The following is a 22,590-nucleotide window of genomic DNA, read 5'->3' on the forward strand; positions in this document are numbered from 1 at the left end:
CACGCGTTGGTATCCCTGAAAACTAAGCGCTAATACGCCTCGGTTAAGTATGTATCTTATCACATCCTTCAAAACGGGACGCAGTAGCGCTGCTGTTATAAATGCTGCATACTAAGCTCTTGTTGATGACTCTCACCAAAATATACATTTTACAAGAAATACTACACTAAAACACCTAAAATATGTAGATGTGCATATAACTAAGAGGGGATGCGAACGTGGGTTACGTGGGTCGTTTATCCCGAAACTAATTATAATAAGTGCTTACACAGGTACTTGTATACAAACAAACAATTAAGTTTTCATGAATGTTAATTACAATTTAGAAGCGTAGTGCTTGCTAAATGTTTTGGTGAGCCAATATTAATGACTGTTTGTTTAGGATAAAGGATCCCGTATTCCACATCAGTTATTTTGAGTATGCTAAGTAGTTTTAACATTATTTTATCAAACTCAGCCCTGAAATTAAAATTATGTATAATATTTAACGTTTAACTACGTATCAATTCGTGAATTTGCGACTACGGTTTTAATATGGACTTGCAAAACAAAATTAAAGTGTCTAAAAACAGTATATTTATTTTTTCTAGAAACTCATTTAACTCCTTTTGGTGAAAATATTAGACAGACATTTTTTGTACATTTATAAAGATTAATTTACATCGTGATTTACCCTATTACGCAGTAGGTATATTGATATAGTAGGTAGGCAAGCAAGTCATCAATACTAAGCTACCTTACTTTTCACCCAAGTTCCCAATTAGTTTTCAATACTTATTTACCAAATTACGTCATATTTGTAACCTATACTATGCTCATAGTATATCGTACTATGCTCATGATACACCAAACGATACCCGATTCGTCCTAACGCGAGCCATTTTGCATATTCATGGCGGGTTCGGAACAATTCCGATGGAATGGAAAGCGGAACACCCATTGTTTCTTTGTTCCGAGCGCCATTCTTCTGATAGCGGCAATTAATGAGTTATTGCATAGGGTTCTTCAATGTGAATGAGTTTTGATTCTTTGTTTTACTTTCCTTATTTGAGCGTTTATGAATAAACGTTTATTTCATTATGAGCTTTCAATACCTTATTTAACCTCTTAGAGGAAAAAATACTTTTTATTGCACATGTTAGTTGCATAAGGAAATTTGTGTTTTAATGTCTTCTAGTAAACCTGTGAGTTATCTGTCAGTTGCTATTGGAGTTTTATTAAGTACCAAAATTGACTTTTACTACTAAGTTGTTTAGTAGTACTTCTTGTAGTAAAAAAATCTGTTTTGGAAGTATAATACAGTGTATATAAATACTAAAATGCTAACGAAAGGTCTTACACTCCAACCTTGCACAACGTTGAGAATGATTTGGACATTAAATTCATTAGTAGTAAAATAAAAATGAGGATTTCGACAATAGTGCCTACCGTAATCACATAGCTGAGAATCATCCAAATGAACTCAGAAGTTACTTAGAAGAAGAATATACTTTGAAAATAAAATCAGCGAATATTTTATACCTTACCCTTTCACAAAGCACAAGTTTATGACAATATTGTCCTGACAGCGTCAAGAGGTATAATATTTACTACAAGTTTGATAAGCTAGACGTAGAATCAGTTTACACAGGACAGTTTGTGTTGGATCTATTTCCTTTTCTCAATAAAATCCTTTTATAAATAACCTGGAATTCGGTTAATCTTGTAGTTTAATTTAAAACTTAGAAGTGTCTTACTTCACATTATTTAATAATGCAGCGGAATTGCTAAGAATTTTAGTTTTAAATTTTCTTATAGTTTCTCTAGTATTCAATTTCCTTGATGTTTTAATTATAGTTATTTTGAAATAATTATTTACATGTCTTAAACAGTTTTGCTGAAAAAGAAGGAAGAATTTCGAGAATAACTTCTATAATGCCAAAGTAAAGAACACAGTACAACAAATACGTTAAAATAAATAAGTAATGACATTAATAATGCTAATCTGTACCCTTAGTACGAGTATTCGAAACATACCACAATTGTACGTTACGTTTACTCAATCCATTATTCTGTTCCGTTTGCTTCAGTAGAATGAGTTGTCAGTGAAGGTAACAATAAGTAAGTGCTCAAGTGAAAATGAACTTTTTGTCTCCCTCACATGTTCGCAAATGTTAATGTTACGTTACTGACACTATAGTTCTGTTACAAAATGCCCGGGGCGCTAATTGGAAATTGTATGGGCAAATACGAAAACAAATACCAAAACAGTCATATTTTTCAAAACGTAAAAACTCACGGTAATGGTTCTGTAAAACTAATGTAAAAACTAATGGTATAATACAATACTGGTAAAATGAGTTACGTGAGTACGTACGTACATGAGTTATCATTGTTTATCATAATTTGTAGCTGTTTGTAATTGTGGTGTTTGTATGTAATAATTTGACATAAACTTGTAATTTTAATTAGAATAAATGAAGGTGATTACGTGATTACGTACTCACATAACTCATTTTACCAGTACTGTAATAAATTTTCCATAATGACATACCTTCGGGTACTGCTAAGGAAGTGAGCAAGAAGTGTACACAAGCGGCGCCGGTGCCATGGCCCATGAGGGTTACGTTCGAAGGGTCACCACCGAAGACTGCTACATTCTCCTTGATCCAGTGGAGGGCTGCTATCTGGTCCATCAAGCCGTAGTTCGCTGGCGAGCGAAGGAAGTCGTCTGAGCGAGGATTCAGGAAGCCTGTTGGAAGAATGTAGGTAAGTAAGTTTGTAACTTCGTAAGAAAATCGTCTAAATGTTTTATATAATATGCTAAGAATTTTCCAAATAATACGATATTTCAATTAATAGATAACGTGTAAACTAGTTCATTATAGGATTGTGGCTGCTTAATATAGACTGTACTACTTTTATAGGTTGACACACTTTTTCCGATCCCTAAAAGTTAACGATAAATGATGAAAATATCAGAAAAGATACCGAAATAATTAGAAAGTCTATTTCCAGACAAAAAATTCGTCACATTCCCTATTGGGAAATCAAAATCCCGAAACCTTTATTTCAGATATTCTGGTTATCGAAGGCTCTTTGTAAAATTATCCTCTCGATTCGGATACATATTTCAAATCGATCCCCAATTTTCTTTACTTTCTGGCGTTATTTATATGATAACATAAATGTCTTTCACTTCTTTGATCTAAAACCTTTTGGTAACGAGAAAAAATAAGGCCTGAGGTACAAAATGTCCTCTGCAAACAAAGAGCTTAGTGCGACATCTGAACAAATTCATTTAGGTAACGGGTTCTAATCCACTTAGCTCAATGTATTTAGGGCATTAGGATGTTCAAGCTTCTATTTTATGTGTTTCTGTAATAACGTTCGTGTTATTATGTTTCTTTTAATGTTAATTCTATTACGTAACCACGAGGAGGTAAGCTTTGTATTAGAAATTAAATTGCGTGTGTTTGATAACATTTAAACAATGGAAGTGCTTTTATATGTCTACGACCTAGGTAATGTTTACTTATTTTCACAATGAAATTAAAAAAAATATTACTATGTCTCAATTCCATAATTCTACAATTTTCTAAATCGATTTTCTTCAAAATTCTTAACTTAAAACACAGTAATACAGAATTTGAAATACGAAAATATTCTGTTATCTTATCATCAAGAATACAATATGTTCATTTGGTAATTCATAGTATATGAAAAAAATTAAGAGCTCTTCCAGCACCACCTAATTACTTAACTAAATACGGAACAGAATCTCAAGATTGCGGTTGAATCTGTGGAATAAATCCAAGAAAATTCAAGACGGCGCAAATTAAAATAATAGTTATCTAGAGAATCCTTCTCTTTGACGCCGGCTACCGCGGAGAGAAAATAATTAACTGAGACAAGTGCCCCTTTTGCGCAATAATGGCGTCTTGCCCCACAACTCTGTTCACAATTGAATTATTTTTGCATAGAATATTCCTCTCACCTTTTATCATTTCGCCAGATGACAAAAAGCATAAAGCATCTGCTTTTCCTGCTATCTGTATTTTTCACGTTACGAGAATTTTAACGAAATAAAGAACGCAAACGAGCATGCAGTACACTATGTATTAAATAACTGCGCGTGAGTATTATAATCGATTCCAAAAGTCTGTGTCCCAACAGACGCAGGTGGTAGAATCCTTTTTGGTTCGACTCCGCCGGCACCACCGACACACCTATCTCTACCTTATAACAGCAGTGTTAAGCGCTGCTGTTTTCTGGTTTGAAGGGTGTGGTAAGCGAGACATACTTTTCCGAGGCGTTCCAGCTTAGTCCTCAGGAGTACCGGCACATCTGTGGCCGACCTCAGGTAGGAATATCTAATCCTATCTGGGGTTGATTACAGATATCCATGGGCGGCAGTAGCCACTTACCATCAGGTGGACTGCATGCTCGTCTGCTACTCCTATATTATAAAAAAAGACGCGTCGCTACTAAATTGAAATGCATCGCATATTAGTCTCTGCCTTGTCGTGTCTTACAAATTAAAATACTGCACTACAGCAGTGCTTAACTGGTATTATATTTAAATATAATAGTAGGTATAGTGCTGCTAAATATGTAATACAAAAAGATTAAAAATCTTCAAGATTTTTTTATCATTCTTATCTAAAAACCTAATCATCTTCCATATTTAGTAGTGAAACAAAAAGGAATATACCATTGCAGAATATGGCTTTCGACATTATGTACAAGTCTGAAAAGTGTAAGTAGCTTTATTACTATGCATAAAATCGATTTTCCAGGAATATCCTGCAAGTGAAAATCCTGGAACGGTACAGGTTTCGGGATTTGCAAGGATTTACACCGCTGACAGGGCGAGCTCGGTGAAAATTTTACATTTTCATGAGCCTTGCCTTCAAGCATTTTGTTATTCCAGAGGCATATAGTTCAATGGTATTTTATTTACTTTCAATGAATTACTGCTGTTGTTGTTGTAATTTCTTTTCAACTTATCATAGTTCTTCATTTTCTCATGTCATTGTTATATTTTATCTTCAATTTAGTTTACCAAAATCTTCTACTGGAACCATTGAAAAAAATAACTTATCGCATACTTAAACATATTTTTTATTTTATTTCAAATATCCTTTTATGGATTTGTGAGATTATTTATGTTTGGCTCAGAATGTACCGTTAGTGTACTCTTATTTGTCATTGTCCAAGACAGTGAGGCTATCGGTGTAAAAAACATGTCTTATTTATTTTGCCATCAAGATATATAAAGAAAATTACATAAGTGTATCAGAATCTTTAAGTAAATGTAAAAAATAAGGCGTAAGAAAGCAACAGCATCAGGAAAGGCGTAAAGGTGAGGTGCAGTGCAAAAATTACAATTTCATGAGCCCCACCACCGTCAAAATACATTGAAATTTGTTATTTTAATGCAATCCCGTCTAGTAGAAGAAGAATATACTTTATATATTAGTTATTCAGCGATAGATATGGCTGAAAATTTGATGGGTGACCGTTAGTAGCTTTTCATGCGCACACCCTTGGACCCAATTGTTATCATTGAAGAATAGTCGCTAGATCTTGTATAAAGCCTTTTGAAGGATAGGCCACCAACCAACCTACACTCTACTTCTATTGATTGGCTTAAATACAATTTGCTCCAAACTTTACTCCTCTTATAGTTGTAGTGAACGCGTTATAACCAATGAGATTAATAAACATAAATATTGTAAAACCAAACTATTATAAAAACAATACATACATATAAAAGTTTTTCGTTCCCTTTTCATTTAATTTCCTACAACTCTCTCTTTCCAACTCTATAAATGTTACCCAACTAAAAACCTCCCAACGAGACGTTGTTTAAAAGCGTTGGTTAGTAGATCTCTAGGTAGAGTCATTGCGAGTCAGGACACGTTTTCCGCGGCTGACTCTATTAGATTTTGTTTCTTTGAAATGATTTAATTTTCAGCGAACGAAATATTACAGAACAAGATTCTTATTGGTCGGGGAAAGTTTAGCACGTGGATTAATTTTATTTCGATACAAATTTGTACATTCTTCATATTGTTTCTATTTTACTATTATCCAATTGGTATCTTGATAAGTAAAGTAGGTACTTACGATTCTTTACTTTTTGTGGTATGATTTTGAAGTGAACGCATTTTGCTATTTCTAGCGTGAAACGAGTCCTGCATGCCGGCTGGCTTATAAATGAGGCGATCATCTTAGTCTTCTTATTGTGACAACGCACCGTTCGTGGTCTACTTTAGTTGGTTACAGATGTGCTTACTGTTGAGTAAGCTGCTCACTTGCACGTCAGGCGAAATGCTGGCTCTATTGTCATTCCAATGTTAAAAAAATAGGCCCTTATTGATCGTATTTTTTCGATGAAGCGGTTAGCGTGTTTTGGAGTGGAGATGAAACGTTATTGTGCCATACAGTATCCTATAAATAGCAAAGGAATTTCTCGACGGTTGTTCTACGGTTGTTGTTGTCGGTGTTGTGCTTGTTAACTTATAGGAGGGTAGATGTAAAAAAATCACCAGAGTTATTTTACAGCGATTCTTACGACCAGTCGTCGTCTTCTGTTTAGCGAAATCATACAATCGGTCTGTATATGCCCTCTCACTAGCCATTCTACCGCATGTGTCTTGTTAAGTGCAGTTAGGAATACGTCAGGAAGACCAAGGCATGCCTACTTTTTTGCACCCTGTGAAATTATACCCTGACACGATTCTAGACTACAAATAAGCTTGGAAGGTTAGTGGTTTTACAGACTCATCTACTGGGATGTGTATCGTTAGGCAGGCGTCCGGGGCTCGTATGTACCCCACAACGGCGAACCCTGTGGCTACGTGATAAGGATTACTTTCCTTTTTTTCATGTTAGAAATATTCTTGATATTGTTCGTCAATCCGTGCAATTCAATTGAGTTTATTAGCTCCTAATATAAGCAACAAATCCGTAGATGTAGATAGAAAGAAAGAAAGAAAGAAAGATGACGATATTATGGTAAATAGACACTGTCACTCTAGACATCGAGACCATATATATTTGGAGTTCTATCTGGGGTCAGCAACGGATGTGTTGTTACCAAGTTTGTTGCCCTGCTTAAGACACCGTACCTTCAAACCAGAACTCGGCATCACTTAACTGTTATTACTAAGTAGACACACATATATACGAGGCGGTGGAGATGATTATATTAATTTTAAATACATAAATTATACATCCTCTTACGGGACGCTCAAGATTTGCGAGCTGAGGAAATGAATTCCTTCCGTTTCGCAGTTAATTACGAATCTAATTAGCAATAAGACATTTTGGATTAGCTTAAATCGTTAATTTATTAACATAATTGAAAATATTATTCATAAATTCAAATTGCTTAATAGACTTAAATGACACATAATTTATCGGCATACTTAATGGTTATCAAAGCATTTATCTAATTATATTTTCAGAAGCTTTACTAACGAATGATACACTGAATTAATTTATCAGTTTTTCATCTTCTTGTTTACTTCCTTTATATAGATATGATATATTTTTTATAAAATAATTGGGCAAGTGAAGGTCAAACCGGTAACCGGACGGTTCGGCCACCAAAATTTCCTCTTTTTTTAATTTCTAGTACTTGTTATTATAGCGGCCATGGAAGTACATACATTTTGAAAATTTTAACTGTCTACCTATAACGGCTCAACAGTTTATTTGACAAATACCGGAAATACCAGTTTGTTGTATGGGGACCCCTTTTTATATTACACTTCTATTACAGTTCTATTAGAGTTCCAGAGATAGAGCTCTGTGACAGACGGACAGACAGCGAAGTCTTAGTAATAGGGTTCCGTTTTTACCCTTTGGGTACGGAACCCTAAAAAGTAAGTGAATATATGTATGCATAAGCTTTTTCAAAATCTGCCTAAGCTTAAAGAATATCATTTAAAATCATGCTACGAAACTTATTATATTACCAGCTCCTCTTATTTAAGATTGTATAGATTTAGTAACTTCATTAAATATTAAGCAATATAGCCTACATTTTATAACCTTTTTAATAGGCTTTCTTTTGCTAACTAGAACTTTAATATTAAATGGTAGACAACACACAATTTCATTGATCATTTAAGAGGACGGATTTTAAACAGGAGCTTTTTCTATTACTAAGTACATAAACACAGAAAATACTTTGAAATTTGTTGTTAATGGACCAAATTAAGTGACGGAGGATTTCATTAAATAAACACCCAAATTGGTGGCGCACTGCAGCGGATAAAATGAGCAAAAATTCGAAACAATCACACTAAATTTGATACACACTTAGCGCTGTAATTCCGAATGCGCCATAACGGTAATCGTAAATTCAAACTCAAATTATAGAATGAAGTACATATTTCACGCCAACAAACCTATTACGCGAGCTATTTCAACAGGCGAATTGTTTTTAACTGTACAATGAATACTAACGGTACTTCCTCAAACAATTTGCGAAGTTTCCGAAATTTCGAATAATATCCTTTGCGAATTTATTTATTCTTGCCGAGTAATTTAATATTTCCACTTCACGGCCGCTGATGATTATATTACCCCTTGTTCAGCTCTCGGCAATATCTATTGAAATTTATACTTTTTAAATTTTAATTCAAAACTGGAAACTATTTACGAAGTAAGCCGAGATACCTTTAACCACACATAATTGCTTAAATTTTACTTTTGAATTTGTGGAAATTTTCGTGGTTCAACTATGGTGCTACAAGTACACCTAATACTAGCATATAGGTGCTAAATATTATTTCAAAAGGATTTTTATAGAGTATTTATATATTACTAGTGGTGCCTGCGGCTTCGCCCGCATTTTAAAGAAATAATATGACACACATAAAACGGAAAATTTGTACCTGTATGGAAATGACAGTGGTGCCATCTGTCGAAAATTGGTCTTACCAACTCCCAAGCCCTCGTGGGCTCTTGGACAACAACTTTGCTAAAGATCATCACTTGATCAAATGCATAGTTTCCGATTCTATAACTACTTACGAATTAAAAATTAATTTAAAAACCTTCTCCCAGGGACTAAATTGTGAATCTAAACCATTCTCAAGTCCCCTTGAACACACACAACAAATTTCATCAAAATCAGTCCAGTCGTTTAGGAGGAGTTCAGTGACATACACACACACATAAGAAATATATATATAATTTATATAAAGATGTCTAATTTTTTGGTACTTCCCCCCTTCAGTTTCAAATATCTTACAGTTTTTAAAATAATAAGATATTGTTGGATGCATTATGTAGTTGGGTGTTTTTGCTTTTATAATGATTCTCTACTTTAATATCATTATGTTAATTAATTTCCCTTTTGTTCTGACGCTCACTCCATGTTATTAATAAAGACATTTATAACGTGATATTAATTAAAGCCGACCTTTCCGTTTAATGATTTAAAGTTACGCTTAAAACCTTTTAACACCTCGTGAAGTAAAACTGAAATTCGTAGCTCAATATTTTGTAAGTTAAATAATATTTATTTTGATGTTAATAAATCTAAGCTAAAATTAATAAGGCATCGAAAATATTACTCAGTCGTATTAATCGTATCCTCAGGAGTTATGGATATTTACAATTTCAAATATACTACAAATTCTACATTTTATTACACAATCCGATTAAATTACATGAATTTATTTGTGAATATTATCTTATTTCATTAACATATGCCTATATTGCTTAATGACTTTCCTGAAGCAGATATTTATTTTCTTCTTTTATTATTTAATAACCAACTATAATGCTAAATGGTTTAAATCTCAAATTCAATACATTATATCTTAATTTTGAAGGCATTAGAACTCTTTGTCGTTCGACTCCGAAGACACCACCGTCACACCTATTATTGTCCTATTTCACCAGTGGTAAACGCTGCCGTGTCCGTTTTTGAAACGGTTGTGGTAAAGGAGACGTACTTATCCAAGGCGTTTCTACTTACTTCTCAGGAGTAGTTACGCATCTGTGGCCAACTATAGGTAAAAAGCTAATCTAATATGGGGTTGACTACTCAGATGTCCATGGATGGCAGTAGCCACTTATCATCAGGTGTACTGCATCCTTGTTTGCTATTCCATATATTATACAAAAAAGTTTCAACCATGAAGCCATTCTGTATTTGCTGCATTCAGTGCATTTAAAAACTTAAATTAAAATGTATTTCGTAAAGACTAAACACGAGTAACTTTTCCTTACTTTACTACAAAATTTTCCGACAACTCTGTGTAACTGTAGAGTAGGTACCTATATGAAACAATTTGACTAACTCACGGAACTCCGTAACTGTACAATATAACGCAGACTAAGATCGCTACAGCTCTACATAACTTAGATCCGTCGACATTGTCTCTACATTGTGATATGTAATAACATTCAAGCATTCGTTTGAGAGCTTAACGAGGCACATTCTTGGAATTTATTTAATTTATTCCTTCGCTCTGGAAATAGATAACTATCTTTTTAACGTCGCTTCGGCTGTGTAGTAGAGTATAATAAGTTTTATTTACACACTGAGATGTATGAATAATATTTCAACTAGACAAATATTATAGCCTGCGTTCCTCGTACAATTTAGGAGAATATAACGATACCACATACGTTAAAATCTGTCAAGCAGTTTAAATTGTAGGGCGTGCCAAAGAATGAGATAAACATACACACACACACACACATACACACACACATATATATATACATCCCACAAACATTTCTGCGCAGCATTATATGATAAGTTGGCAATAGAGGGACCCATATATATATATATATGGGATGTATATATATATATATATATATATATATATATATATATATATATATATATATATATACACACAAACGTACATACATACGCTCAAAAATTATCCTCCACAGTCATAAAGTAAACAATTGATACAATTTTGGCTTTCAATCCCTATTGAAACAAGTTACACAAACATGTTAATACAAGACATCTGAAGAGCGTCATTCCGCCTCCGCCACACAATGGCCGAAATAAAGCAGAATTGCCGCTAAGCACCATATTATCCTGCGAGACAATAATTCCGGGAAGTTTTTAAAGCCCTCAAACTTAGCTTGAGTCCTGTTGAAAGTCCTCCATTATCCCAGCGAGGATTCCATGTGGATTTTGGTGTCAAAGTTTAGCGAACAAGATTTATGATCGTAACAAAAATACCTTTAAAAGTTTAAGGAGACAACAGTGGTTCTGTTTAAAGAAATAATACATTGTGTTTGTACAAATTACGAGCTGTAGGGTACATTTAAAAAGTGATTCTGGTAACGAAAGTTACAAATTATATTATTGAAAAACAAGTCACTAGATGGCGTTGTCTTATATTTAAATACTTTAACTACTATTCAAGACTTACTTCAAACCGCTTCAAACGCATAAACATGCGGCCGTGTGGCCAAGGTTTGATTTACAAAGAAACCGATATTTCATTTCATCGGTTACAAGCACTTGCAAATCTACAAAAACCAAATAAATCGGTCTATCCTCACGTTTGAATTTGTAACTGTTTGTTGATGTTTGGCACGTGTGCGAACGCGGCATTTAACATAGAACCAGTTATAACACAAAATTTGGAAGTAACAAATGAGTGTACCTATATTGAGCTGTCACGAAAATACCTAGGGGAAAATTCTAGAAAAATTCCTAGCACTTACTCGGGTGGTAAAAAGGAAATTAAATGACAGGTCCAGCCATTATTCCCGGGAAACGTCCTGCGTAGATGAAGGTTACCTCAACGTGATCATCATTCATTTGAGACGTGCTTCGTAAGACGCTTTGACAACTTTATTCGTATTTACGACCGAATATAGTATACTAGTTTCTGGTGGCGATTTCGTCTGCATATAACCAGCATATTAAACTTAACCACTTTTCTCTCTTTTTGTACAAACACATAATAATAATTATTATATGGTGATACGGACTATATAACGAATCTATTATATCTGTATTTATCAAAATCTTAATACAACGTCAAAATTATTTCTTCTAGAAATATATGCTTCCAAGAAAGTCAACGCATGACCCCCCGGGGATCAGTACATAACATAAAACCCGATTAAACACATAAATAAGCCGTAAACCCGTATACGAGAGAGCAGCAAACATCGCGAAATGTCGCAAAAACTCGATTACGGTAATAAAATCGTAGCGTCATCTCGAAAGACATACGATGCAGTGATTAACGCTGTTCGGCTGTCATAAGCGATATCAATCTCTGCAACATAATCATAAATGTTTTACGTGAGTAACCCCCGTTTTTAATAATCGATCTATCCATTTTTGCCAAAGATTCAAAAATTACAATATCTTGTATGAAGAAATTTTCAAATATAGATTTATAGTTGGCAAAACATAAGTATGGTTGATAACAAAATATATAGGATAATAATGGATTCTAACTGATTTTTTTTGTAAAATATTTTTAAAATTAAAAAAATAATAATTAGCGACCCTACTCTACTCTGCACTGATTTAAAACACAGTTGTAACAAAAAATGTATTATATAGATAGGAAAGACTTACCCAAAATTCCCAACCGGTAGTTGATGGTGACCACCACGAGGCCCGCATGCGACGCCAGGACAGTCCCGTCATATGGATTTCCAGAACTCCACTCGTAGCTCTCACCGTGAACGAACACCAGGACTGGATACCTCGCCACAGCGTCTCTTACACCTGCTGAAATAAAATGTCTAAATTTAATATGAAAATACATAAATCAACGGAATTAGCGCTGCTATGTTTTGTTATGAAGGATAAGAAGGCACATAATGAGTCGCGAGACGAGAAAATAAGAAATTAATTATCACTTGCCAAACGGTAAGGAAAACTACACGCCTAAAAATCATAAAGAAGTACTCAAAAATGTATTAAGTCTTCGTAGACTTCTGAATGGAATTGGTATTCGCACTTGACCAGTGCGGCGGGTGAAGACCTATACCCTCTCACCGAGAAGGGTTTTTCGCCCAAGAATGGGACAGAAATGGGTTCACGACGATCACAAGATACTCAAAGTCTTACAGAAACATTGCTTTTGTTGTCAATATTAGTAAATAGTCCCCCCTCTCCAAATAATCGGACACCCTTTACTAATTAAAATAAAAGTCGCGTTTGTGGTTGACCATCCAATTTTCATCGGACTTTAAAAACAACCTTTTGTTATCCGTCTAACTAAATCTTCACAAAGGCTGCTGTAAAACAACAAAACCAAGATTGCTGACAGACTAAAAATCCTTCTTTTTTACAATTAACGTAATGGCAGCAATGTCACTAAAATCTTGTATCATAGACAAGAAAGACGTAAAAAACAAAAGTCCCTTGGCTTTAATTTGTGAGGATGAAATATAAAAAGGGAATGGAGGGCGTGTGACGCCATTCCGCTAAATGGGAGGTTTAATAAAACGGCTTCCGACCGTCATTCCTGAAGGACGCTAGGCTTACTTACTTTTTATCTTTATGATACGTTCTATTGGTTTCATTTTCTATTTCAGGTCGAATTTGAACTTATTTATAATATGTAATTATATTAAAATGTAATATTTTACAAAATTATAAGTATAGATTGTTCTATTCTTTCCGTCTCTTTGTAATGGACTTTGGCTGAACTTTACAAGGTGTTTAAATTTAAATGTAAGTGGCGCGCCAGGGGATTTTGCTTAAACTACTAGACCTTTCTTTTTCTTTTTCTCGAGGGGGAAACCTTCAAAAGGTACCCGACGACGTGGGAGCGACGCCGGGTTATGTGGGATTTTTACCGCACTAAAACCCCCCCGGTGGCCGTTCTCAACGCTTGTTGGAGAACTCCGGGATCTCCAACGGAACACAAGGCCCTCCAAGGGCGATGCCCAACGGGCTCTACCCTGTGGGAGCAGTTTTCGCTCCTCCCACACCATGTAGTGTTTACGACGGTATGCGACCACACATACCGCCGTCCTTCCCGGGGTCGCTTGCTGGACGGTTCGAGCTCCCACTCTTGCCGCCCGCAACCCCGGAAGCCCCCTTTTAGTCGCCTCCTACGACAGGCAGGATATACCGTAGCCCTATTCTAGTCCCGGAAAAACTACGCCTTCTAGGAGTTTGAAATTGTGCATAGGAGCTCTTCATATAGATTAGAATGTCCCCATAAGTTTAATCCAATGGAGAAAAGTGAATTAAAACTGAGGACTTCTTAGCTGGTCAAATATTGCTCACTCCTTGTACAGAGTCGAAACGTTGGAAGCTGGATACGAAGACATTGAACATTAAGAAGTTGCAACTGTAAGCTACTTCCTTGTAGACTACAGCATGAACAATCTTGGTGTCACCTTGATACATCTCATAAATTGAGATAACGACCTTTTGAATAATTTAGTTCTAAAAAGTATTCCACATAAATTGAAGATAATTCTGCCTTCATTTACATCAGCTGATTATTTTAGAGCTGTTCTTGAAACTCCTCAATAACTCCCTAAGTCATGTAAATGAGCCTACAATTTAGTCTCGCTTTCCTTATTTTAATAACAAATTCCCAAAACTTATCTCCAAACGTTAAAATCCCCTAAAAAAGTTTTAAATAAACAGCCCCCAATTATAATTTTGTTTGAAATAATTTTCATGAAAGCCATTAACTTGGAACCAAACTATGTTAAACAAATTGTGCGAAGTAATGAAGTGTAGATTAATATAAAATTGTAAAGATACGTAAATATTTTAGTAGGCTTCTCTATTTTATGAATATTTTTTGCTAATATTTTTTGAAATCGCAGATACTCTGTGACTTAGAATACGTGCAAAACTTAGAATACAAGAATAAAGAAGGAGTTACCAGAAGATCCGAAGCCGGAAAAGTCTCTAAAGAATTATAAATCCTTTATTGACTAAAACTTGGGTGGCATTCAACTAAAGCTTTTAAATTTGATGATACTATAGAAACTTTTACAATTCAATTTTAGACACCGTACCAGTAATCGTTTGAAACCATTGGATGGTTAACAGAACATTTGCGGCCTAGTTAAACTCAGAAGCAATAAAACTATCCAAAAAACAATATACAATCACAAAAGTTGTAACGACAGTCGGCACTCAAACAAATATTGGGAGCCCATTACCGAACTAATATGTTCGGTTGGAGTGCGTCCTAACAGAAGGACTGGGTGTAATATCGATATATTATTTTTATGAGCATTTGGCAACCAATAAAGGAGAACGGTCACTTGATAGGTCTTTGAGAGCCACACGAGTGTTGCTTTGATCGATAAAATTGTAGACTCCGGCGGAGTGGTCATCTATATGATTCGTCCCTTCTTTGATAAGACTTTATGAAGAGCTATTGAACGAGCCTTCAATGTTTTAGTGAATTTTAATGAGAAACTCCAGACTCAAGAAGTACTCTTTTAAAATGATTTTTATATAGGAGAAAAAATACTTGCAGACTTTTTAAGAACTTCTTTAGGAGAATACATAAATGCACTACATAATTATATAGTTTGGATGTTTTAATGCTTAAAATGTTTTTGTTCGAACCTTTTTTGAAAAACTAGCAAAAAAACTTACGCGGCTCAAACAATAAAAACAATATCATTTTTGTTTATGGTTATAGGAGATGATTCTTTTAAGGGGTAACCACTTTTTGGCAGAAGTAGTAGTAGTTTGGTAGGTGAAGAATGTCTTTTACAATATGATCGAATGTGTCTAGTAAAATAACGAGATAACTTTTCCTTCCCATAAACATACTCGTATCTGTCTAATACAAGTAGCAAATATTCCGATAATCAAATAATGTATGTCGCATGGTTTACTTCGAATCGTATCGGCGTATTGGGTGATTTGACTCCGCCTCGTGTTTCTTATTCAGAACAAACAATATACTAAATTCAGAATTCGGAGAAAATCATTTTAGTTTAGATGTTGTTTCAAATGTTATCATTACGTTTGATCAAATATTCCTACGATCGTTATTCTATATATTAATTCCGTGGAGACTAAATTTATTTCGTTAACATTTATTTAGATTGGATCAATTAGTATTTCAAATCAAATAGAATAATTTATTTACGATAGTAGAACACAATTAGTACAGTTCTCCATAACCATAACAAGTTACTATATTTCGACAGGCTTATTAAAACTCCAGCATTCTTGGAATGAAAATTAAACATTCGTAAACGTTAAATATAACCTTCATACAATCGAATGATAAGTAAATTTATTGATAATATTAATGGAGTCACGCAAATCTTATTTTCCTACACCATCTTTTCGATATCAATCTTATATTTGATCTTCTTTATTGCAGTCATCGTTTTTATTTTCTTTAATATATTCCTTTCTATTTATATTCATACTTCTAAATTTTATTCATCCAAATATTTGTTCCAAGTGCCCTTTACTTTCTTCTTTTGTTTTTATTTATCTTATATATAAAATTCTCGTGTCACAATGTTAGTTACCGTACTCCTCCGAAACGGCTTTACAGATTTTCACCAAATTTTATATGCATATTCAGTAGGCCTGAGAATCGGCTACTATCTATTTTTCATAGCCCTAAGTGATAAGCATTGTTCACCGTTAACATTTTTTTATTTATATAGCAACAGAACGTTTGCCGGGTCAGCTAGTGTTCAATAATATTTAACGATTTATAAGATAGAATACAATTTCCACAAAACATTAAAGAGCATAAATCAAGATGTTTCAGGATTAAACAGTTTGTACAGACGAGGTTAGTTCAACAAAGATTTTCTGGGAATGTTCAATGTACTCGCTAACATTTATGTACATACACACTCGGACCAAAACAAATATTTGCGTACTAACCAAATATTGGTACGAAGTTAGACTGTTACTACGCCAACTAGTTTAAATCGGTCTTCTAGTTTAATCTCTATATCGCAATTCTAAGTTGTTGTGAAGCGCTGGTGCTTTGTGCCAGAAATTTACAAAACACTAAATTCTGTTTAACTATAATCGCTTCAAATGTAACTTTGTGCAGCCTATTGCATCTTTGGTTTAAATTTGACATGTCGTAATATATCTGTGTCAGAAGTCGTAGATTACGGAGTAATATGTTTTCCGGTGATTCAATACATTGTGTTATAAGAGCAAGGACAACCTGTTTTATTACCTTATAAGTGTGTAAGATTCATATGTACGTATGTGGAAATATATGCATAGTATTCTTCCATAAGACGGAATCCACAACATTAAGTCTGCGCCAAAAAGAATTACTTGACTTTTAAAAACAGAAAGTAACAAAAGGTAGACTATAACATTCACGGAACAATCAATGGCAAAAGGTTTGAAAGTATTAATGTGGCGCAATTTTATTCCGTTAATTGCTGTTAACATAAATTCGCTATCCATCAAAATATACTACTTGGGCAGACTAATATTCTTATTATCATAACCCAACATTAAAAAAGCGTATCTAAAGAATCTATTTCACAGAAACTTCACGTAATAAGTTATACTGCACTACTCTACCAAGAAAGAAATACAATACATCAAATTGATTTTTCAATATGAGGAGCACTAGAAAACGCTGGAGAAGTCACGTGCGGGAAGAAAGTTATAGCTAGATTTATAAAGAGCGGTACAAAAATCAGATTGATCCCTCTGTCGATCCGTCGTGGCGATAAGGAGGCTTCAGGCAGCACGAATCCGCGATACGGCGCGAAGGCTATTTATTTTATCGAAGGATTCTAAATGGAAGACGGAATTTCTTGCTAGAATATTTCCCATTTTGTTCTATTTCATTTTAGTGTTGTTCTATGAGGAAGTGGTATGGCCGACTTATTGTTGCGAAAGTTATAAATGATGATGAGATATGGGTTTGTTCATGTTATGACTACTATGAAACATGGCCCCTTTTTTTTTTTTTTTTTTTTTTTTTTTTTTTTTTGTTGACGAGGGGGAAACCTTCAAAAGGTACCCGATGCCTTGGGAGCGACACAGGGTTATGTGGGACTCTTACCGCACTAAAACCCCCCCGGTGGCCGTCCTCAGCGCTGCGTAGAGGACTCCGGGATCTCCAAAGGAACGCAACCGGAGTCCTCTTAGCGCATTGCCCCGTCGGGCTCCGCCCAGGTGAGCTTATCGCTCACCGCACCGTCTGGTGCATACGATGGTATGCGACCACACATACCGCCGTCCTTCCCGGGGCCGTTGGCTGAGTGGTTCGAGCTCCCACTCTTGCCACCCACGACCCCAGAAGCCCCCTTTTAGTCGCCTCTTACGACAGGCAGGGGATACCGTAGCCCTATTCTTGTCCCGGAACTACAGGGATACCTCGCCGGGGATGAAACATGGCCCCAGGAGTTGTAATTATGTTTTTACTCGATTACAGAGGTTAATTTATCGTGCTTAATATGAATGTATATCTCATTATTTGGTATGCCCTGTAGCTCAAATGACTAAGCGGATTTTAACATATGAGGTGGAACATATAACATTGGATTCATCGAAATTACAGGATAACATAACCTGTTTATTGAACAGGCTATGTTATCCAATATTACATTTGGATTGGGAACTATTTGATCGCAGCAGTGGGACAATAATGGGTTGACCACAAACACGACGCAAAAACCCTCTCGTGTTCTTGCTACGCTTTTGTTATGATTGGACAAATATTATACAAAAAAGGGTTCATTGTCAAATCTTTTGGCCGCGATAAGAAACGAATCCTTCAGCCAATACGGCGCCAGGATGCCAAATATATTTATGTTATCTGTATTTATAAACGGTCACTTTATTTTTCCATTCGTTCGTTTTGTATATAAGCAAGCAAGATTTGCCTACGTAGTACTATGCAATTCAAGCGAGTAAAACCGGGGAAGTAAAAACGGAATACTTACAATTTGAGAAGACGTTTAGAATTTAGCTTATAATAAACAATATTGCGAAAAAATAGTAGCTTACACATTATGAAGAACAACAATAAAAAACCGGCATTTTTAATAAAAATATTTTTTTTCATTCGTAATAGAATTTTATGTCTTTGATTGATACGTTTATATACATGCAAATAAAAATACTGACTTTTGATTAATGGTTGCTAAAGATCTCTATGTAAATGCAAATCGGTAAACAGTCGCCTATAATTTAATGAGATGTAAATAAAAGTTTACCAAATAGTAATATTTGTACTATACTCGTAAGATATAGAGTACCAATTAGACCGAATTTGATTTTCTGCTTAATGAAGTAAGCAAATGAACAATTTACTTCATATGAAATATTAGTACATATGACATATACTAAATGTGTCGCGTAATTTCACTTTTGTATAAAACCAGTGATTATTTAAATTTTTCTCATTTTTACGTTAAATTTACGCCCAGGCACACAGAGTGATTAATACTTTATCCCCGTGAAAATCCTATAACCAATCTCATTGAACTCCGGTGTTTTTACTACTATCGAGTGGTCAAGCTGAATCGAAAACTATCTATGTGAAAGCAAAGGAATATCATGATTGATCAACGATACCATAATACTAACAGTTTCACATATTTGCCAAACGCAGACGATGGCGTAGACATAAGCTAGTGTATCTGAGTCCTTTGGCACCTACATACATACAAATATAATAACTAGTTTTCGCTCGCGACTTCGTTTACGTAAGCTTGACCTCTGCCCATCGATTAATATACCTTTCTCTGTCAGTTTGTACGCCCCAATGCGTATTAATGGAAATTCATTTTTGTAAGTCATAAATTTCTATTCTTCCAATTGAAACGTCAAGGCTAAATAAAAGACAAAGCAATAAATGTCTAAGGAAAAGAATTGTTAGGTCTGGGAATAACTTTTCAAATAAATCCAATTGGAAATAACGAGAAATATCTTTTTACTCCTGTTACTAATAATACATTTTATATTTCCATTTAATAATTTCTGTCTACTAGAAATTTTCATATTTCGATTTTTGCTACGTAAAAATGGATAGTTTGATTCAGTAATAATGGTTAGTCAGCATGAAAATCAATTGAAATTAATGATAGAAAAATCACAATATGTTTGGTAATATGAAAATACATAGGTATAATAGTACTAAGGTCTCGTGTTAAGCCACTTACGAATTTTTCCTATAATAGAATAATTTAATTAAGGCATTATTGCTTATGTTTAAGTTATACCTAAAAACAACAGAATTTTTCAACTATGACATAGCGAGAGTTTCAAGCTTATAAGTATATTAAGTTAAGATTAAAACTACTTCGCAACAATCCGCTACAAATATGTATGATGGTATATATTTTTAAACCATGCAGTACTCGTATGTTAAGGATTAACCATCGCAGAGTCAACTTACACTGATGATGATGATCTTAACTTAATAGCATGGATTTCCGCAAAGTAGCGCTTGATACAATTAACTATCTTATAAGAATAATATTTTCAAAATAATATTGAAAACAAACCACCAGCAATTTATATTGTTTATATTGTTACGAGTATCTATCCGTCCGATAATCCTGCCACAACATAGGGTATGGAACTAGGTCATTAGGCCTCTGTGCACGTTCGCCGATATCTTTCCAAACAACTGTACGTAGATAGTAGACATCTTCACAAAGACTAGATTAGATGTCTCGAGAATTTCATCTGACACTATTTGCGTGATCTATGATCGTCTTCTGTTTGACACAAGATGACGCCGTGAATGCACCGCACCTTAGATGAGTAAAATACATTGATTGATTGCTCCTAACAAGAAAGTGTAATCAGTTTTGAGAATTGAAATGCTTCAAATACTTATTTATCTATTACGTAAATTACGTAGTATTAGTTTGTCAATAATTAAAAATAAATAATGATAAATCATCCTTTTGTGACTTTATTCAATTTAAAGGCGGTGAAGTATCTTTCTAATTGACTTATCAACAGCGTGCTCTTAATTTTTTTATAAAATTACAACTTAAAATATAATGATACGAATATAAAATATTACACAATCAATTAAATTATAATTACAACATTTAGGAACCAAATAGGATTGGAAACATATTAAAGGTCGGTCACAAATACGGTGCTAATCCCAAGCGCTAAGTTGGATTACCTTGTAAGTCTATCTGCCTTACCACGCCCTTCAAATCAGAACACATTAGTGCTGACACTGTGGTTATAGGGCAGGAATACGTAGGTGCGGTTAGGCCTTTAAATAGTTAAATCTTTTAATTTTTCATTCAACAGCACACGCAATACTATCGAATTGAATGGTTTTTTTTTAAATTGAAACGACAGCGTCACGGCACAGCAACGGCACCATAGATATAATATATAAATAAATGCAAGATTAATTTTGTACTTTGGGTATCAAAAGGCATTTAGCGTGTAAAAAGTCAGAGCAAAGCTCTATTATGACGAATTGGACAGTGCGTTATTGTATATGTTTTTATAACTATCTGAACAGTACCAAAGAACTGTTCGATGGATTAATTAATTGCTGAATATCGATAAAAGATTATGATTATATTTCGGTTTTCTTTTCAAAATCGATATTTCAATTATTTATGTCAGGTTCAGGTTCAGTTTGAAGGTGGCAGAACCCTTTGTGGTTCGACTCCGGCGGCACCACCGCCACACCTATTTCTACCTAAAAACAGCAGTGTTAGGAGCTGCTGTGTTCCGGTTTGAAGGGTGTGGTAAGGGAGACAGACTTTTCCGAGGCGTTCCAGCTTAGTCCTCAGGTGTAGCGGCGCATCTGTGGCCGACCTCAGGTAGGAATATCTTATTCTATCTGGAGTTGATTACTGATGTCCATGGGCGGCAGTAGCCACTTACCATCAGGCGGACTGCATGCTCGTCTGCTACTCTTACATTATAAAAAAAAGGTAGATCTCCTACAATAGGTAAAAAATCTGGCACGCTTGTTTTCATACTTTTGGTACACATGGTATCTATTTAGATTTGTCTATAGCCGGCACTGTCAAAACTGACAGACATTCTGACAGCACCGGTGCCGTGCCGTGCCGTTGTCGTCCCAATGGCCAGTATTTGATTGTATTCACATCGATCATTTGCAATTTATTATCATTTCACGCGTCCATGAATACGAATCGTCAATCAAACCAAAACACTGTGTTGCATAAATCATAGTTAGCAGCGCCATCTATGTAAATTAACATTACGTGATTTAGACCTCATTATACGTTTTAGTCATATGTGGCATTCCCACGAGATATTGAAATATGTTAGCGAATAATAAATCTCATTTAGTCCAATTAAAATATTATTCATCAGCTTTACGAGGTATTTTGTATACTGTCCCAGAAATTCTACGGCATACGTTTTTTTATGTCATTCACTACTCACATTCAATTTATTTACAGTAATTAATTTATTAAGAGTTAGAGCATTTTGAAACCAATTTGTTCTCTATTTCTTAATCAGGTTGAATTAGCATAAAGTTATATTGCGTTCAAATGAAAGCCTATACACATGGTTAGAGATATAATTACCAGAAATGTACAGGTGCACAAAAAGTAGCTAGTTTTCTACAGAGGCAATACGCGAATTTAAAAAAAAATGTGACATATACAAGTAATTTATTTTGAAAG

General features: G+C 34.6%; 1 protein-coding gene across 2 annotated transcripts in view; it reads right to left on the minus strand.

The window, feature by feature from the left end:
• Nlg3 (Neuroligin 3) overlaps positions 1-22,590 on the minus strand; it is a 116,626-nt gene that overhangs the window by 29,523 nt on the left and 64,513 nt on the right. The window contains exons 3-4 of one of the 2 annotated variants that reach the window (XM_073079420.1): positions 12,575-12,727; positions 2,534-2,731 (exon numbers count right to left, since the gene is read on the minus strand). In XM_073079420.1, coding sequence (XP_072935521.1) covers positions 2,534-2,731; positions 12,575-12,727 — 351 coding nt within the window. Of the gene's footprint in view, positions 1-2,533; positions 2,732-12,574; positions 12,731-22,590 lie in introns of both variants that reach the window. The other variant, XM_073079419.1, reaches the window with a different exon arrangement.

This window comes from Epargyreus clarus, unplaced genomic scaffold (assembly GCF_041222505.1).
Source record: "Epargyreus clarus isolate Ecla_fem2 unplaced genomic scaffold, WU_Ecla_fem_2.2 ptg000014l, whole genome shotgun sequence".
NCBI classification, from domain to species: Eukaryota; Metazoa; Arthropoda; class Insecta; order Lepidoptera; family Hesperiidae; genus Epargyreus; species Epargyreus clarus.